This window comes from Rhinichthys klamathensis, unplaced genomic scaffold (assembly GCF_029890125.1).
Source record: "Rhinichthys klamathensis goyatoka isolate OS25496 unplaced genomic scaffold, OSU_Roscu_1.1 h1tg000246l_1, whole genome shotgun sequence".
In the NCBI taxonomy this organism is placed as follows: Eukaryota; Metazoa; Chordata; class Actinopteri; order Cypriniformes; family Leuciscidae; genus Rhinichthys; species Rhinichthys klamathensis.
Genome location: NW_026606768.1, coordinates 144,472 through 167,102, shown reverse-complemented (window position 1 = coordinate 167,102; position 22,631 = coordinate 144,472). Strand labels below are relative to the sequence as shown.

The 22,631-nt window shown below is 36.1% G+C and overlaps 1 protein-coding gene across 3 annotated transcripts; it reads left to right on the top strand.

Moving 5' to 3' along the window:
- The first annotated feature begins 228 nt into the window (after window positions 1–228).
- cep85 (centrosomal protein 85) lies at window positions 229–21,693 on the top strand. 3 transcript variants are annotated; one of them, XM_056266157.1, is made up of 14 exons: window positions 229–494; window positions 1,136–1,190; window positions 2,033–2,158; window positions 9,264–9,988; window positions 11,140–11,270; window positions 11,349–11,466; window positions 11,557–11,742; window positions 11,846–11,998; window positions 13,165–13,319; window positions 13,439–13,556; window positions 13,725–13,775; window positions 14,865–14,972; window positions 15,059–15,290; window positions 21,096–21,693. In XM_056266157.1, exons 2-14 carry the CDS (start codon window positions 1,151–1,153, stop codon window positions 21,257–21,259), a joined length of 2,307 nt encoding a protein of 768 aa, XP_056122132.1. In that variant the 5' UTR covers window positions 229–494; window positions 1,136–1,150; the 3' UTR covers window positions 21,260–21,693. The 3 variants fall into 3 exon arrangements, with proteins under 3 accessions (XP_056122132.1, XP_056122131.1, XP_056122130.1); XM_056266156.1 differs by having other exon boundaries at window positions 235–494; window positions 2,036–2,158; window positions 21,093–21,693; XM_056266155.1 differs by having other exon boundaries at window positions 239–494; window positions 21,093–21,693.
- Window positions 21,694–22,631: the final 938 nt, after the last annotated feature.

Sequence of the window (22,631 nt, the reverse complement as noted above, 5' to 3'; positions counted from 1 at the left end):
TGTTTTCCAATCAGGGGTAAGCTATGTGTACCCCAGAGAGCAGGGTTTTCCTAACTTTTTTTATGCCAGGGCCCCCAAAATATGGCGTATTGTTAGTTAGAACCCCCTTCTAAAATGGAATCTAATATTTTAATATGGCATTGATTGTCTTGCGAATAACTTGCGTAATAAAATCAGGTGTGTGTCTGGTTTGCGCACCTGCAGCTCACGAAGAAAGCGACAGGGGGCGCTTGTGGTCTCAGCCTGGCACGCGAGTTAAACGCAGAGGAAGAAGTAGAATAACGGTTGAAAAAAGAGTCGCGAGTTTCAGTGGCTCCACGGTCGGCGGGTATTTGAAGCTCGAGGCCGCTTTTAGTTTGACTGCTTTGTGTCCTTGTTGTTGATATTAGCATCCAATCAGCGTGTCTCATGTGATGAAGCTTATTATTGTCCCTGTGGGCTGTGTTCGCGTCATTGTTAACTTTAGTAAAGACCCTTTCAGCCCGTGAGTTAAGGTAAGTTACGTGGAGTTGTTTACTTTTTACCGACCTTTTAAACTCTTTACGTTAGCTAACTTGGTTATCTGTGCGATGTGTTAATGTGTTTGTTTGAAGTAGCAACATATGGAGAGGTGGTTTTCAAAGTTATTAAGAACATTTAAATGAGTTTAATGCCATAATAATCTGGGATTCTTGATGACATTTAACAAAGTTCTCTGTTGGCTTTTTGGTTAGGGTTAGCTTCTGTAAATTAAGAAATGAAGCCACATGTATCTTAAAAATAGCATGAAAATTAGTTAACGTAGTTAACTTTGACAACTATTCCAGCTCTAAGCTTTGAAAAATATTTTCTGCTTTGTTTTGCAAGAAATATATTGTTAAAGAGTTAATCAACGAATGATTTTGCGTACTTTTAAAATATATATGTAAATAATCAGTGGTTCTGGAAAACCACTGCTAAAAATTATATTATATTAAGAATAATATTATTATTATGATATTATATAATTATAATAATAATAATATTACACAGCGAAATTATTTACTTTGTTATTAAATTTAATGTATCCTCCTTCCCTGCCCCCCAAAACTTTTGTGTGTGTGTTTGACAGTGTTGCTTTTTTGTCTTTAAATTCACTAATGTATCTGGTCCACAGGTGACTGCCACAGGAATGACCACTTCACAGAAATACCAGAACCCCAAAAACACAGGTACAGAACTAGGGTTGAACTTAAAGGGATAGTTCACCCAAAAATGAAAATTCTGTCATTAATTACTCGCCCTCATGTCGTTCCAAACCTGTAAGACTTTCATTCATCTTCGAAACACAAATGAAGATCTTTTTGATGAAATATGAGAGCTTTCTGACCCTCCATTGACAGCTACACAACTACTACTTTGACTCTTTAAAAAGTTCATAAAGGGATCGTAAAACTAATCCATATAAATTTAAGCGGTTTAGTCCAAAATTTCAAAAGAGACACATTCGCTTTATATGATGAACAGATTGAATTTAGGCTTTTATTCTCATATAAACATTCATCACCTCACCTATCAGTTGTGGTAAACGGAAGCTCAAGCATGTTCGCTTGATGTGCGAGAACCAATGAGGTTCATTCTCGTGTTACGCATCACGTTTGAGCTTCCGCAAGAACCAATGAGGTTTCTCGTTGCTTCAAGCAGGTTCGGTTGAGCTTCTGTTAATGTTCGATGATCAGTGTTTAAATGTGAATAAAAGCCTAAATTAAATCTGTTCATCATATAAAGTGATCATGTCTCTTCAGAAAATTTTGACTAACTTGAACTTTTTGAAGTGTCAAAGTTTCAGTTACAGTACGTAGCTGCCCATAGAGGGACAGAAATCTCTCCGATTTCATTGAAAATATAATTTGTGTTCCGAAGATGAACGAAAGTCTTACAGGTTTGGACCGACATGAGGGTGAGTAATTACTGATTTTTTTCATTTTTGGGTGAACTATCCTTTTATGCTATGTCATGTACCTCATAATAACCATAATAGATTGTCACATAGTGTGGTTATTTTCTGCTCCAGCAGGACACTCTGACACAGAGTGGCTGACACCTGCTGTGTCTGAGAAGTTCCAGAGCCGTTTTGGATGGCGGCCCAGCACAGCGGACAGTGGGGACACGGGACTGGGTTCCTCTGACCACACTGAAGGTGAGAACTCTGCGGCAGTGTTAATTTTGTCAGCAAATTTTGATTTAGTTTTAGTCTTAGTCTTTTGACTAAAATGCCATTTAGTTTTAGTCATATTTTAGTCATCTGAATTGTTTTAGTTTTAGTCTAGTTTTAGTCGACGAAATACAATAACATTTTAGTCGACTAAATCTACAGTAGATTTAGTCGACTAAAATATAATGGGTTTAGTTCAATTGTAATGCGTTAATTTAGAATTTCTCTAAAATTTCCAAACCCATATACTCCCGGAGAAAACATCTATTAACCTATTAATATGAATGATTTTTAAGTTTGAACATGCAATACAGATACAGATTTAACTGCTGTTACTTAAAAAATATCTTAAAATGAAATAAAACCACTTTTCCTAAAGTACAACACAGTCTTCTTTACAATGAATGATATATTCATTCCTTATAACTACTTACACATCATTCTTTATTCTTTCAAGCAGACATATTTATTTGTATGAATTAAATATAATTAATCCTCCTTATTAAAGCTATTAATGAGCAGTGAATGCTTTTCTCTTTTTCTTTTGTTGCTTGATCAAAATTAAGGACACGGACCGCATTAGGTTTATTGCCACTGTCACTTTAAGACGTCGGATCATGTCCAATGACATGCGGATACAATTGCACTGATGCACATCCGACACACTCACAGTTTAAGACATAACCAGCATAGTTTACATGAATACTCTCCAAAAAGGACATTTAGACATACTGTTGTGTATTTCTCCATTCAGACACGAAAGAGAGCTCAATTCAGTAGCCTACTCGCGCGCTGTAGGTGTATTGTGCATGACTGCACGCTTCGGGTTAGGTGTGTGCGCACAGAAAACCGCACCGAATAGAGCTCTTTTTTGCATCGTCACTCTTATTCAGAGATCTATATGTCTGCCCTACTCATTCTCCCAGACATTCACATTTTTTAACGTTTTATGACCGCGGGGTAGATCACGTTACAGTAGCCTACAAATGTGCGCATCTACCACACACGCAGGACATCAGTTCTGACGGATCGCTTCCCAAATCGTCACTATCTAACATTTTCGTCTAGTTTTTATTCGTTGACGAAAATGTCAATAGATTTTCGTCATAGTCTTTGTCATTCAAAACTAGGTTTTATTTAGTTATCGTCTCGTTTTCGTCTGTGAAAAAATGTCGTTGACGAATAATTTTCGTCGTTATTTTCGTCAACGAAATTAACACTGCTCTGCGGGTGTTCAGATATTGTCATGTTCATTGACTTGCCTGTTGTGTAATGGACCCGAGTTCACGTGAGCAAGTCCTCATCAGCCCCTTCATTTTAACATTACTCATGTAATTGAAAAAAAATAACATTTGATTTCCAGGCATTGGACAATGCTTGCGTACCCATGTACAAGAATAGAAGTTTTGTCACCTTAAGAATTAATATATTAATCTTCAGACATCATGGATCCAAATTGAATTAATTGAATTAGTGACTTTAAAAAAAAAAATTCCACCAAACAATCATTGGTTTTAAAGAGAACCCTTTTTAATTTACAACAGACATTAACATCCTGCTGGTTGTTTTTAGACTAAGCTGTAATATTCTTAGTCATGGAGATGTGCTCAGAGTTCTGGAACTCCTGTGAGATTTGGAGGAGGATATGATATTCCATACCATAGATTCCTCCAGGCGGTGTTGCACTTCCACTGATGGGGGTCTCATTAGGAGGGCCTGACCTGGAGGGCCGAATGGAAACTCTGATCCTGGTCTTGTTTCCTTCTCTCTGCCTTGTTAAAAGATTAGCTGTACTGAAGAGCTGGTGTTTGTCGATTACCACAGATCTGTACTGAATGTGCAGTGCGTTTAAAAACATTTCTGTGTTAATGTATAGCTTATGTTTACAATATTGTCACTGACACATGGCATAACCATGCCCGATTAACAGAAGTTTTTATACCCTTTTATGCGATTTCCAAAACATAATGATGACACTGTGTTTAGTAATATTGTTAAATTATTATTTATGACTCATTTGCTGTAATTTATCATTTTATCCAGGATTACCATTTACATTCATAAAGAAACCTGGAAATATCAGAAAAATTTTAAATGTTTTTTTTTCCAGGTCTGGTAAAGTTGTGGAATTTTCTATAGAAGTTATAGACTGTTTTTTGAAGAAATTTGTTATGCTCACCAAGGCTGCATTTTTTTTTATCAAAGAGATACAGTAAAAATAGTAATGGCGATTTGGTATCAATGTTGAAAACAGTAGTGCTGCTTAAGATTAATTTGTGGAACCTGTGATACATTTTTATTCAGGATGCTGATGAATAGAAAGTTCAAAAGAACAGCATTTATTTAAAATAGATTTTTTTTTGTAACCATGTAAAGATCTGTACATTAAGTTCAATGTCATGCAGCCTTGCTGAATAAAATATTAATTAAACAAATAAAAATCTTACTGACCCCGAGCTTTTAGTGCATCAGTCTGAATCAAAAAGATTTTAAAATTGTACAACTCTCAGATAGTTCCCATAGTAGCAGTAATGATTAACTGCTCAATCTATTGAGTTTTCATACATACAATTGTGGCACCTAGCAACCAAGTATAACTTATACTGACACCCTAATAATAAGACGGCTTTTATTCGTTTTTAAAACGGCCAAAACGGTGGCGGCACAAAACTTCTTGGCAGCCGTTTTACTTTAGAGGTTCTAAATATATGGTTGAATGTCTGTGGGCTTCTGTGTTGCAATGGTGACGGCTTTGTTTTGCTCTGGGTGTTTCTTGTAATGACAGAAAGCCTCTAAGAATCTTTCGTCAACCCAAAGAATTGTTTAAACCTGTCCACAGCAGGTGTTTAAAAGAGGCACCCGCAGGGCAGACACTCCTACTGCTGCCTGCCTCTTCACATCTCCACTTAATTTGTGTTAATTTAATTGTTGTATTGAGGAACTTGTTTAAATGCACTTCAGAAGTATTACAGTATTAAGGACCATTAGGCATGTATGAGTGTGAGGTGAGCTGTATGGTTAAAGCAGGAGGCCCACACATAGACACCTCACAGCGTAACATGAGAGTGCTCTATAAATACCGCTAACCTTTCTGTGTGTATGCTCTCCTGAACTAACACGGTTGTAGGAGAGAGAACAAACTCTCATAGCAGGTACTCACCTTGCCTGAGCTTGACTTTTTTTGAAGGACGAGTTCTGGCAGACGGAGTGGGCGTGTTTTAAGATCAGTAGTTTGTCTAAATGGTAACACTTTAGAATACTGTATCTTACTTACTGCATAACTAATAAGGAATTATTGAAGAACTAGTAGGTAATTCTTCATTAACTACTTCTTCACTACTGTTAACTACTGAGGAAGATGTGTTAACTAATCAGTATGTAATAGAATTTTATGATTGTGTTAAGTTACAGTTAGTTAATCAATAACTAATGAATTCTGTCATACCTCCTGAAGAACTACCATAAATTATCTATTAATTAAGGTTCAAGAAAAATAACTATGAAGTAACTACTAATGAACAGTCATACACAGTAGCCTAGTCAATAATCCAGTTTTTTTTTTTTAGCATTGTAGTGGTGGAAGAAGTACACAACTCAAGTGCTTGAGTAAAAGTACAGATACCACAATAAAATATTACTCCAGTAAAATTATAATTAGGCCATTTTCAAAATTACCTTAGTAAAAGTACAAAGGTAATTAATTTTTAAAGTACTTAAAAAGTAAAAAGCATATTATTATACTTAGTTCTTATACATTTTAAACTTATTTTGCACCATTCAAGTTCCGGCAATATCACGGTAGCATACATTTTACAGTGATTTGGTGATGCAAGAGCGCGGGCATTTGCATCCTCTTCTGGAGAGTTCTCAGCGCCGCCGATTTGGTGCATTTCTTCTGCGAAATACAGGATTGTGTACGTTTTATTTAATCTATTAAATCATTACTGTGCTGTAAATCATTTTATTTTATGCAAGGCAACATACAAGGACGCGAGGTCAGTTAGCCTACCTAGCTGAGTTGGTCTTTTTTGCGTGATGAAAACGCATGATCCCTTGCATAAAACAAATTATTTTATTCATAAAGATAGTAAATCTATTTACATCAGATGTTAAAATATGTTCTTAGAGCTGTTTGTTAAACGAGTTTAAATGTAGGCAGTATACATGTCAAAACAAAATATCATCTGAAATAAAGGAAGATATCATGTAGCTTAAACGAGTCGTAGTGTATTTTACAAAGGTTATGGATGATTACGTTAATAGTGTTTTTTTTGCAGTAAGTTTTATTTGAGTAAGAAGTATGTGGTAATTCTTTATTAGTTACTAATGGGTTCCCTATTTTTTCACTTTAGAATACTGTTTCAGGTTACAAGTAATTCCTGAAGAATTATCTAATTATTCTTTATTAATTACTAATAAGTTCCCTAATTTTTCACTTTAGAATACTGTTTCAGGTTATAAGTAGCCTAATTCCTGGATAGTTATGTGATAATTATTTATTAATTACCAATGAGTTCCCTGTTTTTTCACTTTAGAATACTGTTCCAGGTTCTAAGTAATTCCTGAAGAATTATCTAATAATTCATTATTAATTAGTATTAAGTTCCCTATATTTTCACTTTATAATACTGTTTCAGGTTATAAGTAGCCTAATTCCTGGATAATTATTTGATAATTATTTATTAATTACTAATGGGTTCCCTGTATTTTCACTTTAGAATACTGTTCCAGGTTATAAATAATTCCTGAAGAATTATCTAATAATTCTTTATTAATTACTAATAAGTTCCCTATATTTTCAGTTCCCCTCAGTTGTTGCCTAAAATACATGAATTTACTCAATGGCATTCTATGCTGAGGAAAACAGACACACACAGTACTGTATATAAAATATAAAAACTAATCTGAGGTTAGTTTTGTATGACTGTTCATTAGTTACTTCTTAGTTATTTTTCTTGAACCTTAATTAATAGATAATTAATGGTAGTTCTTCAGGAGGTATGACAGAATTCATTAGTTATTGATTAACTAACTGTAACTTAACACAATCATAAAATTCTATTACATACTGATTAGTTAACACATCTTCCTCAGTAGTTAACAGTAGTGAAGAAGTAGTTAATGAAGAATTACCTACTAGTTCTTCAATAATTCATTATTAGTTATGCAGTAAGTAAGATACAGTATTCTAAAGTGTTACCGTCTAAATCACTTACTGAAGATGCACTTGGAGGAGTGTTTTTGTATGCCTTACTGTCCTTCAGTGTATGGAAATGTTATCATGTTTTGGTATCGCTTTTACTGCTAGCAAGGTGAGTACCTGTTTTTTTTTGTTTGTTTTTTTGCAATAGTTTGTTAGATGTCAAAGCTAGCTAGCATTAATTTGTTATTTTTTGCCAAAATCGAAAGATTGGCTAATTTAGCAACATCCTTTTTTCTGTTATATAATGTCTATATAATTTGTTAATGATTTATGTTTTAAATATGGGTCAAAATGGAAGAACTGTCTTTTATTTTCTTATATTTTTTTATTTACTATTTTACTTTAATTTGAAATGATTTTTGATTTCTTTTACATTTATTTTGCCATGGTATAACTTGATAAACAGCTCGAATATTACTGACTTTAAGTAATATTCCAGGCTTTCTCCAATTTAATGTGTCTGTGAAACAATGTCTATCAGTGAATAACAAACAGTTATTTAGAAAATAAACATTGAAAATATGCCATTACTGTACAACTGTATAATCGTAGACATTTGGTTAAATATTAACTTTAACTCTCTGGTGCTCTTCTGTAATTTTTGACAACATTTTTTAAAAAGTTTTTATTTATTTATTACTTCATCGGAATGGGGACGAAACTGGGTTTTGGCACTTGCTATGTGAACCCAAATTAAATTCATGGACATAATTTGAAAAGGTTAAATAGTCATGAAAAATAGTCACACATATATCCTCACAGTCCAAAATGACTGCATTGGAGATGACTGGTGGAAACGTTTGGTACTGCGGCTAAACAAAATCTTACTGAAAGTAGTTTTAGAGTAAATTGTGTTTTGAAAAATGTATATTTAAAAAATTTAAAATATATATATATTTTTTTTTCATAACAATAAACTTAATTTTTTAAAACTTTTTTTCAAAAGAGTGAAAGAGTTTCTTTTTCTTTAAAAAGAGACCAACCTTAATCTGTAATAAATCTTGAATGTTTTGGAACACAGACTTAAGTTGGAAATGTCATTTTCAGGCCTATGCTCCAAAAGTGAATGGATTATAACTACTGCATAAATCAAATTTGGTGCCATAAATCCCCATAAAATAGAAAATATGAAATATTTTCTATTTTATGCCAGCAGCCATATCACCCTGTAGCCCAAGACTGGTTGCCCACTGAAGCTAAGCAGGGCTGAGCCTGGTTAGTACCTGGATGGGAGACCTTCTGAGAAAACCAGGTTGCTGCTGGAAGAGGTGTTAGTGAGGCCAGCAGGGGGCGCTCACCCTGTGGTCTGTGTGGGTCCTAACGCCCCAGTATAGTAATGGGGACACAATACTGTCAAAGAGCACCGTCCTTCGGATGAGACGTTAAACCGAGGCCCTGACTCTCTGTGGTCACAAAAAATCCCAGGATGTCTTTCGAAAGAGTAGGGGTGTAACCCCGGCATCCTGGCCAAATTTGCCCAGTGGCCTCTGTCCATCATGGCCTCCTAATCATCCCCATATATATATATATACACCAATTGGCTTAATCACTATGTCTCCTCTCCACCAATAAGCTGGTGTGTGGTGGGCGTTCTGGCGCAATATGGCTGCCGTCGCATCAATCCAGGTGGATGCTGCACATTGGTGGTGGTTGAGGAGATCCCCCCTTCTATGTAAAGCGCTTTGAGTGCCAAGAAAAGCGCTATATAAATGTAATGAATTATTATTATTATTATTAAATAAAAAAACATAATCGAGCTAAAATATAGCAGATTAATTTAATTGAAACCAAAAAAAAAATCTGTCTTTTTTGACCGCTATACAAAGAAAACTAGACAGCCACTTTTTTTTTGGTTTCATTTATGTCTCACTCCATTTTCTGTTCTAGATATCTGCAGCACTAGCAGCAGTCCATCCTTCCAGCCCATCCGCAGTCAGATCCCCATCCCCACCGCCCATGTCATGCCTTCCACGGCCGGAACTCTGGCCTCTAAGATCAAGCCACATGTTTCTGAAGAAACCCGGGCGTCCTCCAGCTCTTCCAGCTCTAAGTCATCCCTCCCCAAATCTGCATCCTCCCCCAACCTGGAAGCTCAGCACGATGGAAATTTAGAGTTGAATGCGGTCAAGCCTGATTGCCTGAGCCGATATCTCAGCCTAGTAAACGGTCTCGACCACTCGCTCTTCCCCTCTGGAGATCAGACGCGGCTGGATGAAGCCCAGAAGTTTGATGTACCTGCCATGGAGCCAACGCTTAATCAGTCGGCTCTGCTTGGGGGCCTTTGCCCTGATGTACGGCAGCAGCTGCAATTGACCGGGCTTGGGGACATAACAGGCTTGCTGGAACAGACGTTTAAAGTCCTACCAGAGGCTAGGGCAGGTCTCGCTTGTCCTGTAGACCCATACAGCCAAAGGAACATTCATCCAGGGTCAGGTGCCTCTGGCAGGATGTTCTCCATACCTCAGGGCCTGCAGACTCATGCTCTCCTGAGGGACCAGTCCAACACAGGAGCTTATGATCCGTTGCTGCAGGAACGCTGTTGTGAGCTGGCCAGCTGGCAACAGCAGAAGCAGAAACTGGAGAGTCTGCGGCTACAGGTGGAACAAATGCAGGTAAGAGTTCAGCTTGTGTCCTGCTGCATACATGAAAGGAAAAGGGAACAGTTATGTAATCGTGAATCATCTATTTAAAGTCAGCAAGAAATTAACTCTAATTCAACACGTGTTTCGAGTCTTATTGTGAATTATAATTCTTCAGTGCATGCGGTTCCAAAAATAGACAGTGTTTGACTTTGTTTGTTATATCTTTCATCAATCAGTGTTATTTTAATAGCCTATTATTTGTATATGTTAGTATTTATTCATATTTTGAATTGGCTACTATTTATAGATTTTTAATTTTAGTTTAAGTTTTAGTAAATTTAGTATGTGCTTTTGTCATTTTATTAGTTTTTGTTTTAAATATTTCTATTTTGCTTTTATTTTTATTTCTATTTATTTTAGCTAACAAAAGTGTTTTTAATAGTTTTTTTTGTTAGTAAACAAACACAATGTAATGCTTTGCCTCTAAAACTTTTCTTTGCTTTATTTCATCCAGCCAGGGAAAATGTAAATCAATTGCAATGTAGGCTAACAACTAATAACTTAATGTAAAATTAGTGTGCCGATACCGGTATCAGATTGTTTAGAACAATACCTGATAGTTTGGTGGGTTTTTTTCTGCTGTCTTGGTTTTGAATAATTTATGGTTTAAATAATTATCTATATCATTTTTTACACGTTTATTTAGCTAACAAGATAACTTAGTTTATAACCGTTTCTCAATATTGAATTATAGCAGAGATTGAAAATCCAGTGCTGTTAATATTTCTGACAGTAATAAACTACACATTTGATTCTATAAATCTAAAATTCAAACTGCTATTGACAAACACTGAAACAAAAGCACCACATATTATGAGTGTTGAATTGCCCTGCTTTTACGCTTCAAATTGCAACTTTGCTGTCAACTTCGTGCCAGAGACATTTTCTTCACTGCATGAGTTTTTTTTAACGGTCCAACAAATTGTTCCACCTTCTTTTGATTGACAGGAAGTTTAGCCTTACATTTTTCTTTTTGTTTAATATTCAGTGTCATTTTGACACATCATACTATAGTATGTTTACTTTAAAGTGTTCTAGGGCTTACTGTGTTTTTATGCCTGTTTTAAATAAGAGTTCCTGCTTCACCTACTATTTTATTTATTTACTTATTTTTATTGCAGTTAATGACTGGAGGAAGTGGACAGTATGCATCTCTGTATCCAGCAACTCCTCATACGGAGAACAGCAAGTGGGATGCTATCATTAAAGCCAACGAGAACTTGCTGAAAGAGAAAGAACTTACCATTGAAAGGTAATATGAAAGTGTCTTATGTCCTACAAAGATTGTGAACATTAACTTATGCTAAACACAGTAACTTGTGCATTGCAGGCAGAAGCAGCAAATGTCTCAGCTGGAACAGTGTCTCAGAGAGAGTGAGCTGCAGATGCACAGTGCCCTCATGGGACGTGGAGCCCCTTACGCCGATGTGTGTCTGTTGAGACTACAGGTTAGCACACATGCATGCACATAGCCTTTTCCTCACTCTTTATCAATACATCTCAGTGAATCATCTGTCTTCTTTCTGTGTGTGTGATAGGAAGCCCAGCGGGAAAATGCCTTTTTGCGAGCCCAGTTTGCCGAGCGCAACGACTGCTTTACCAAGGAGAAGCTAGAAGCAGACCGGAGACTGGGTGCAGTGGAAGCAGAAACGCAACGTCTGAACGAGGTCTCGAAAGAGAGCAGTGAAAAACATGCAGAGGAGTTAAAGAAACAAGAGGAGAGGGTGAGCATATCCAAGCTTCATCATGTGGCCTACCACATATGACCCTGAATCTCATTGAACTCATGTTTGATTTTACATTGTGTTGTTGCTCTTTACTACACAGATCCGCAGTCGGGACAAGCACATCAACAGCTTGAAAAAGAAGTGCCAGAAGGAGTCGGAGCAGAACAGAGAAAAACAGCAGCGGATTGAGACGCTCGAGCGATATCTGGCTGACCTCCCGACCATGGAAGACTACCAGGCCCAGCACAAAAAGGTACTGCTCTCTCTGATGGTCTGCCAACAAAACAAAAGCCTTTTTTTTCTTCTTTTTTTTTCTGTGGTCTCAGAACAATTGCTCATAATGCTCAGCTTGAGATTCTTCTCTTGTGTTTTATTGCCAGACACCATTATAGCATCCACTGCACCCATTTATCACACATCTGGTCCTATTGTATTCTTTATCTTTAAATAACATACTCCTTACTCTGCTGGCTCACAAAATCCCAGCCCCACTCTGCTTTTTCTGCAAGTCATTGTTTTTGATTGTGCTTTGTTTGCTAAAGTATTTTTTTTTATGTCAAATGCACCAAAACATCTTAGATTTTATTTTTTTGTAAATTATTTAACATGTTTGTCTATGCCTTTTTAAATATTTGTATTAACTAGTGTTATAACTAATAACTAACTATAACTAATAGTGATTTTTAGCTGATTATACCCTGTTCTTGCCATTTTAAAATAGCCTTAGAACAAATAAATGAATTTATGTTGTTTGCATTAGATGGCAAGGATGAGATTTTATTTTAGTGAGTGTCATCTAGTTTCAGAATCTCACATAGAACGTGTGGAGGTCAGTTCATTTGGTATTGTACTTCTTTTTTTTTTTACAATACCATTCAAAGGTTTGGGGTCTGTAATATATTATTTTGTTTTTCAGAAAGAGCGCATCCATTTTGATCAGAGTGACAGTAAATACATTTATAATGTTAAATGTTTCTAATTTATTTCAAATAAATGTTTTCCTTTTGAAATTCTTAATCAAAGAATCCTGCAAAAAAATCATCACTGACTGAAGACTGGCGTAATGATTCTGTAAATTCAGCTTTGCCATCACAGGAATAATGAGATTTTAAATAGAAAACTGTTATTCTAAATGGCAATATTTCACATTACTTTTTTTAAACTGTATTTTTAATCAAATAAATGCAGCATTAGTGAGCATAAGAGGCTACTTTCAACGAAACATTAAAAATTCATACAGACCCCAAACTTTTGAATGGTAGTGTATTTATGTTGTATATTATATTGCTCATTTATCACCTGAGTCTTTAGATATTGATATTGGCATTGGCTATTGAAAGACCCATATCATTTGACCACTATTTTGAGCAACTGTTGTTCTCAGTTGGTTACAGTGCAGTTATGAATGTTGTGTTTCAGCTAGAGGAGGTAGAGGAGAGGGCAGCTCAGTTGCAGGCCACTGTCAGAGATCTAGAAGTCCAACTGGAGGGGGCCTGCAGTGCTGTGCGCAACAAAGAGACACAACTGGAAGAACAGAGATGCAAGGAGAGAGAACTACTTGCAACAGTCACCAGGTAGGAAAAACCATGTACAAAAGACACAATGGATGTTTCAAAACCAGGAGTCTACTGATAAGGTTTTGGAGCATTGCTATGCTAATGTCTAATGTTGTTTGATTTGCTTGTGGTTTTAGTCTCCAGAATAGAGTGCAGGAGAGCCTTGAGGATGGAGTGAGATTGCCCTCTCTTGACATAGAGAAGCTACGAGAAGAAAACACTACCTTTAAAGATGAGCAGCAGCGACTCAAAAAGGTTTTTATTCACATTAGTTTCTTAAAGGACTTGTTAAACAACTGCAGTAACACTTAAAAGAGGTTTGTTAGTAGTGCTGAATCATGGCTCTGTCTGGTGATTAATGCGAATGTATGTTCTGTACAAATATATTATTAAGTTACTATCTTGATTCATTTTTCTTTTTAGGTCATTGAAAAACAACTCCGGATAATGGAGCAGCTGGGATCAAAGATCAGGGTAAAGTTTTATTTTGTTTAACAGGTGCATAATTGGCACTGCTGCTGATTACTGGTTCAAGAAACGCTGTTCGTAGTGTTTTATTACAGCGTTCTGTCTGCATACACTACCATTTCAAAGTTTGGGGTTGGTACTAGGATTTCTTAATTTTTTTGAAAGAAGACTCTTTTGCTCACCCTGCTTCACTTATTTGAAAACAATACAGTTAAAAAGTAATATTGTAAAATATTATCACACCTCAAAATAAGTGTTTTCTATTTTGATGTATTTAAAATGTAATTTATTCCTTTCTGAATTTGGGCCATTACTCCAGTCTTCAGTGTCACATGATCCTTCAGAAATCATTCTAATATGCTAATTTGGTGCTCAAGAAACATTTCTTATCAATTTTGAATGTTCTGCTGCTTAGTATTTTTGTGAAAATTGATCCTCCCCAGGATTCTTTGATAGGAAGTTTAAAAGATTTTTTTTTTGTTTCAAATAGAAATCTTTTATAACATTTATAAATGTCTTTCATTGTCACTTTTGATAAATTCAATGCATCCATCCTGAATAAAAGTAGTAATTTCTTAAAAAACAAACAAACTGGCTGACCCCAAATCTTTGAAATGGTAGTACAGGTGGAAAAATGATATTCAAGAACCGTTAAAGGAAAACTACCGTCTTTCTGTTCCAGTATTAAAAAAAGAAAAAAAAAGAAAATGGAACTGGTTCTGAATAAGAATTGGTCTTTTGAATTTCAACTTGAAGACTGTAATTAGCTGTAATTTAAGTAAATCCCCATCACTAAGAGCCAGGCATCATATTATATTAAGTCCTCAGCAATGTACTTACAATAGTAACTGAGGTCAGGAATCTTTACAAACACCTTCCGCAAAGTAGAAGGCTTCTTTAGAAATATATATATTTTTTTTACGATAGAAAGTAAAGTCTGAAGTCTATATATTTGACACTTTTAGAGCATTTTCTAACCCATATCCATTTACAATGTTAGTCAAACTATCTTGCACCAAAAGCAGTCGCAGTTTAGTTTATATTAACCAAATTTTTAGTTTACAACCTTAATAATGTGTGTGTGTGTTGACTTAGACTCTGGAGGAGCAGCTCTCTCAGGAGGACTGCAGTAGTCAGGCCCTGCGAGAGGAGGTGGCAGAGAAAGAGGAGAGTCTGCTGCAGTTACGCACTGCTATGAAGGAGGTTAGTTGTTGACCATAATGCATATTCAGCTCTTTGCCTTTGTGTTTTCACAGGAGAATTGAGGTCTGCATGTGTTTGTATTTCAGCTTTCAGTGCAGAACCAGGAGCTGATGGAACACAATCTGACACTGCAAGAGCGTCTTCAGGGTGAGGAGCCGCCGAGTGGCCGTGGTTTGCTCCCCGTGGGAGCCCGGCTCACCCAGAGGCTGTATGGAGAGATGGCCGCCTGTCTGTGTGACCTCCGCTCCCTCTGCAACGTCCTCACCCAGCGGGCTCAGGGCCACGACCCAAACCTCTCCATGCTGCTCGGCATTGCATGTAAGTGCGCCCTCTGCTGTATTCATTAGTAGGGATGGGACGATTACCGGTTTCACGATAAACCACGATAAAATGTCCTGGCGGTTAGTATTATCGTTTAAAATTTAATTATCATAAAAACCGTGTTTGATTATCGTGATTTTGAAAACTCGTGGTAAATCCTGTCCAGCCAGAATCAGTCTGACGCAAGCGAGAGCAGGCGCGCAGATGCAATGTTGTTTTTTTGCGCGAGAAGACATGGCGGAAGGCAGTGACAGCGCACGGGAGATTTTTCAGCCATCCAAGAGGACAAAATCGGAGGTATGGTCGTATTTTGGCTATTACAAGAGTCCCGAGGGCAATTTAATCGAGGATGGGCACCCAGTCTGCAAATCTTGCAAGAGGAAAGTCGCTGCAAAAGGGGGAAACACGTCAAATCTGCTAAGTCATCTAACGTTACGTGACAACCACCCACTGAGTTAATTTTTACCTTAATACCACAACTAACTTGGGCAAATAATTAGACAAATTTATTGGAGATGAATTATTTCATTATCTCACTTGTAATTATTGCAAAGCTTCCGCGAAGAGAAAAGTTTTACAGCAAGTGGATTTGAGCCAAGACGAACGAACATATTCAAACTATTAAGGGTGACATTTAAGGGATAATGTATTGTATTCATTCATAGTAAACTTATTACAGTTTTATTTTTTATTTTTTACCACGGAAATAATTTCAGGGACATGAAATATTGAATTGTGATTAACTTAATGTTTTTAAATCTTACCGGTTTATAAATCCATTATTCAAGTTACAGTGTCCAAATCAATCGTAAAGTAAATGTGATCACTACAACAATATTGTAGTAGTATTAATACTAAATTACTCTGATTTAATTTTCAATACAATCAAAGCTGAGACGCAATAGGCCTACACATTTGAATGAAACCAGAGATTGCGTCCACGGTGATCCAAGACATGGATGTGCGCTGTGTAGTGCGTTGCTATTTACAACAGTCATTATAAGTATGCCAGTAGTTTAGTCACCCTGACCCAACCAACATATTTTGTTCATTTAAAGTGTGTGTGCGTGCGTGCGTGCGTGCGTGCGTGCGTGCGTGTGTGTGTGTGTGTGTGTGTGTGTGTGTGTGTGTGTGTGTGTGTGTGAGAGAGAGAAAGTGATTTATTATTTATTAATAATAATAATATTCAGTCACACACATCCATAAGTGTTATTATCATTATTAATGATAGGGTTTAATGACGGGTTCATTAAAACCTGCACTAGGAAAACTTATACCTCTCACTCTCAGGGCTCCATGTTAATGTTAATATAATGTTGATGCTTAAAAAAGTGCATATTACTGCTAATTGTATTTTTTGTTTGTTGATTTTCAAATGTTTTCAGGGTGAGCATCAGTTCTTTTTGAACATTTCCATCTCATTTTAACAAAACCGTGATAATATTGATAATCGTGATAACTTTGGTCACTATAATCGTGATATGAAATTTTCATACCGTCCCATCCCTATTCATTAGGGATGGCCTGATACCGATACTGGCATCGGGGATCGGGCCGATACTGTCCTAATATACTCGTACTCGTACTCATAAAAATTCGCCGATACCACGCACCGATACCACGTACATTTTGCAAAACGAAACTGGCCGCCGCGAGTGCTTTGTCGAGGTGAACTGAGGCATAGGAAAGTATAATGTCGGCGGTTTGGGCTCATTTCAAGATAAGGGATGATGACAACAGCAAGGCAGACTGTGAGTTATGTTCAGCTAAGGTGTCGAGAGGAGGGAAAGAAAGTACATCGTTTAACACCAGCAATCTAATTAAACATCTGAAGACGCATCATAGATCTGATGGCCGAGCGCGCACGCGGGCGGTAATGCACTCACTCTGTGTGTGCGGTTTACGGGAGAATAAAACGATTCGCGGGACTCCCGCAAACTAGAAATATCTATAAATAAAACATAAAAACTAAAAGATTTTTATTCATCTCTTGCAGAAAAGCAACAAGAACAACTACAACAAAATAGAAACGATTTACAGGCCAGAGTTTCTATTCATAACATGGTTACAGCGTTGAGCGATGTAGCCAATCACAGACATATGTGTTGATTTATTGAACGCAATGGCCAATCAGAAGCATTTAAGATAGACTCCCCTCACCGCTCAAAACGGACTTTTTTGTTCAGTGCTGAATTCTGTATGCTGGTACATCCTCTAATTATAACAAACAAAGTGTGGATATTATGAAAGATTGATTGTGCAGTCAGCTTCATTGATAATAACAGAGATGTGTGAGATCGCGATGAACTGTCAGCTTTTAGGATTTATTAAGGGAGCGCGCATTCAGTCATGCCAGACCATGCACGCAGTAGCCTGCTTGCTTTTATGTTAAATTAACAGTGGTTTGTGTGTTAATACATTTATTATTTTACTAATTTTTATTTATTTTTAGACTTGTTAAAACAAGCAGAGAAGAAAATAAAAACAGTCTTCTAACCTGTGTTCTAAAATAGTCGTCTTCTTTTCTGGGAGCCTATTACTTTTGCGGTAGAAATATCGGTATCGGTACTCGGTATCGGCAAGTACACAAATGTAAATACTCGTACTCGTATCGGTTTGAAAAAAAATGGTATCGGGCCATCCCTAGTATTTATGCTATAGAGAAGACTAGGACTCCATCAGATAATGCCTAATTATAATTGACTATATACACCTGCATTATAATCCTTTTTTTTAATGAAATAATCCATTTTTATATCTCTATATTTGCTTTACAATGGCTTATGAGTTTTTGTTTCTTTGTTCAACAATCTATTTTCAATTCAACAAAACAGCCATTATGGTTAATGTTGAAGCTACACAATGTAACATTTGTCCCTCTAGCGGTTAAAAATAAAACTGCATGTGCCTTGCGGAACAACATCCTTTTGCTTTTGCTCTGTCTGCTCCTCTGTGCGGATGAATGTGGTTCGAAGCACAGGTGTACACATGGATACAGGACATCTTATAAGTGTAGTAAAAAATGTTTTTTTTTTGTTTTTAAATGATTTATGGTCCTTTTTTTTTAGTCCGTCAAACTTTCAGCTTTCACACTTGCACACCATAAAAGCACCACAGTAGCTGGAGCTACTTTTCACTTTGTATGGAAGTGATGTGATGCATGTGGGAATGACACATGTATGCAATTATGAGTGAAATCCATCCAGACAGCTCGAAAATATAAATCATTATTATAGGTTTATCAAAGTGTAATTGGGTTAAGACTTAGTTTGGAGTTTAAAAAAAGTTATATAGTGTAGCTTTAAAGATTGAAATGTTTAATGCAAGCGTTAAAGGGGTGGTATATTGCCCTTTTCACAAGATGTAAAATAATATCGCCAGAGTTTGTATGTGAAGTTTTAGCTCAAAATACCCCACAGACATTTTAATATGGCATGTTAAAATTCTCACTTTTTGAGGGCGAGCAAAAACGCACCGTTTTTGTGTGTCCCTTTAAATGAAAATGAGCTGCTGCTCCCGGCACAGAGGACGGAGGTTCAACAGCTTCCACTCGCACAGACATGCACTGAAAATTTCAAAAACTTTTAGCCTTTTTATGTTCAAACCAGAGTCAGACAAGGATAGAGAGACTCAAGAAGTGACAACATGTAGATAACATTTCTGAATGGTTAGTTGATGAATTTATGTAGCTTGTGTAGTTATTTTCTAGTCATTGATTAGCATATTCTGTCTTGATAATCTATAAATCGTGTTCCTGGGGCGGGGTTTATGTAAGTTTTAGGGTTTGTGATGTCACTAACCCGAGAGGGGTGTTGTGTAGTCCCTACCAGCCGTTTGTTGTAGTCCATAAAAAGTTATTTCTTTAAAAGAAAATATCTCCCTTTGCTTTGAACATTGAGTGTTGTTACTTTGCAGATGTTGTTTATGCTCTAACAGCAACATTACACACTAACTAAAGTTAGAAAAGTGAAATCATAATCAACCACCCCTTTAAAACAGTAACATTTAATAATCTAAATAATCAAATAATCATCTGAATAATCTAAATAATCAAGGAATTAAAATAATTTTTAAATAATTGATTGAAAAAATAATAAAATGAAATATTTTACTTTAATTTAAGTTGATAAATTGAAATTTTCATTTAATTTAATTTAGTTACTTTTTACTATTTAAATGAGCATTTTTATAGAATTTATATGCTGTTTCATTTTTTATATATGCTATACATGTTGTATACGTGAAATAAACACATTTTCACCAGAACATTTTAACCCTCTGGGGTCCTTCATTTCAGGGTCACACTCAGGGTCTTCGGGACCAAATGGTCCGGAAGGGTTTGATTCATATTTATTAAAAGAAAATCATATATATATTTTTTTTACTTGTTTTTTATAATTTTTTTCTTTTATTTTTTGGTGTTTTGAGAAAATTTTATGATTTATAATTAATATTTATGCAATAATTATGACCCATTTTTTCCCATTGAATATAATATAATTTTTTTTTAAATGTTTTTTTTTTTTTTTTTTTTTTTTTAAAGCTGTATTTCATTTTAGAGTCAAGCCTAGGCCTCATGAAAACAATTTTTGAAATGAGATGGATGCCATCTGCTGGACACACTGAGCATTTTTATCACGCAATAGCACATTTTTACCACTAGTGGATTTACAGCTCTCTGTAGAAAGGGTTCAGAATTCTTGTGAGTTTTGCACATCTTTGACAATTTTTTTCAGTTTGTTTGTTTGGTTTAAATGATAATTTGAAGTGCCAGTTTTACTTTATAATACAGATTATTATAAATATATAATACAGTGTGTGTGTGTATGCGTGTGTGTCTGTTTTGCACTCTTGATGTTTTAGAGATTCACCCCTTCACTGTTGAGTCCTTTTTTCTGCATCCTGGCTGATTTGTAGATTGTATGCAAAAAAAAAAAACTCTGACAATTTCCCATTCATTTCCTATGGGGGTCATGACCTCAATATTTTTTGTTTGTTCACATACCTAATACCATAAAAGTCACCTAGTTTCGTAACATTCCGATGAAGCTGTGATTTTTAAAAATTCAAAACATATTTATGTAATCTGAATTTATTAGTGTGTTTGTGTATAAAAGTGTGTGTGTGTGGATGTGTCTGTTTTGCACTCTTGATGTTTTATAGATTCACCCCTTCACTGTTGTGTGCTTTTTTTCTGGATCGTGGCTGATTTGTTGATTGTACGCACAAAACAACTCTGTATTGTCACATTTTTGTCAATTTCCCATTCATTTCCTATGGCGGGTCCATTTGGACCCGAAGACCCTGAGTGTGACCATTTTTTTTACAACCACTTAGACTATTCAAATCCTGTCCCCAATTTTTTTGGGTGTTCATATACCAAGTACCAACAAAGTCACCAAATTTCGGACCATTCCGATGAAGCTATGATTTTACACATTTTTTTTATTTAAATTCTTCGGGTCCATTTGGTCCGAAGAACCCCAGAGGGTTAATATATTACAAATGACATGCAGATCCTTCTATAAGTGATGACACCAATGAATATTCAAAACTATTATGGTAATTGAAAAAGACACTTAGAGCAGAAACTGATCAAAATTACCAACACACTCATACAGAGTCATTGCAAATACTTAATATTTCGCCCATGCCTCCTTGGCTGTTGTTTTGTAGTAGTGGTAGTGATTAGGGTTCAACAGTTTTCATCATGCAGTCATGGAGATTCAGCTTTGTTGTGTTATCTGTGTTGTGGCCGTTATCAGCTGTGACTCTGACTCCATGTCTGTCTGTTTGCAGCAGCTCCCCCTCCAGTAGGAGAGCAGTGGGAGGACTGGTTGAGCCCCGAGGGGCTGCAGAAGAAGCTGCTTGAAGCTCAGCAACTCCGTCGAGACGTCGAGGAACTGAGAACCACAGTCTCTGACCACTATGCTCAGGATATGGGAGAAAACTGCATCACTCAGTGAGCTCGGACAGCACGGCTTGTGCTCAATGAGGGTAACTCCACATCACGAGTGCCTTTAAAGACACTACAATCTCTACCTAAACAAATCTTCTTCACGAAGGACTAACGACACTAAGGACATTGTAATCTCGCAAAACAGAGTGCTATTTTTATACAAAGGTTTCATAAGATATTTTTCTAAGATTCTGATGACTTTGTGTGCGGTGGAAAGAGAATGATTTAATATAAACCTTTCCATGTATTTGGGAACGCCTGTGATGAAGTTGACAATCAACTGGAAATATCTAATCTCTAACCTGTAGTTTCGCGTGATGCTCGGTTGCGTGTAACGACAGGTCATTAACTAGCATCCATAATCTTACAGTAAACACAACGTGCCGCATCAAACACAAATCTAAGGCTATGGAAATATTTGGCCACCTCTGGCTGTTTGAGATCACAGGTGTTAAGGTGGTGGATAGACATTCCCTAATATTATATAACAAACAAAGTTCAATATGATCAAAGGCAAACCTGTCAGAACCGTTTCAGAGTCTAGATGTACAGAGCATTATGCAGACCAATAAATGGGGACATTTTAAAGCAAGACAGGTTTGTAGGCATAATATTAAATTCTGGTTCTCTGTTAAATAAAAAAAAAGTTCTAAAGTTCTCTTCCTTAAGATACATAGAGCATGAACATTGTTTGCAAAATTTTTATGTTAAGTTGATCTCTTAAATAATCATTATTTTCAAAGTTGTCCTGAAAACCTCAATGCATTATTAGGTTCTTTACAGCTGCAAAATTAACACAGACAAAAAACATTTTAGAATATATATTTTCTTGGTCATATAATTTAAACGGGTAACATTTGCTTATGTATGTGTGTTGAGGGGCAGGACCATCTTGCCAGTAAAATAAAAGGATATATGATCTACTAAACTTTAATCCATATTTACTGTCTGGTTTATAATTTGTTTAGTCAGCTATAATAATAGCCACGCCATTGAATCAATACATCAGAGAAAATGAACTGGTGAAGCAAATATTGTATTAATGAATGTCAAACATGGTAACAGGTGCCTTGCGTTCAGTGTCGTAATCTGTATTTACTGAGGTTTTACAGCACAATATATCAATGTAGACACTAACCGTATTTCTCTACTGTAATGTGCGACTGCCAAGGTATTAGGATTCTTTTACAAAAAGGGACCATAAATTGTGGGAAGTATTGCATGGTAAATAGTTGTCTTTGGTCCAGAAACATCATTAACAAGTGTGAATGTAATTAGATGATGCAGCAGATGTGTTTTCTGTTGTAAGATCTTAATACAAAACCAGCCAGGCAAGCTTTATATGCCAAAAACTTTATAACAACACACTAAATGTCTCT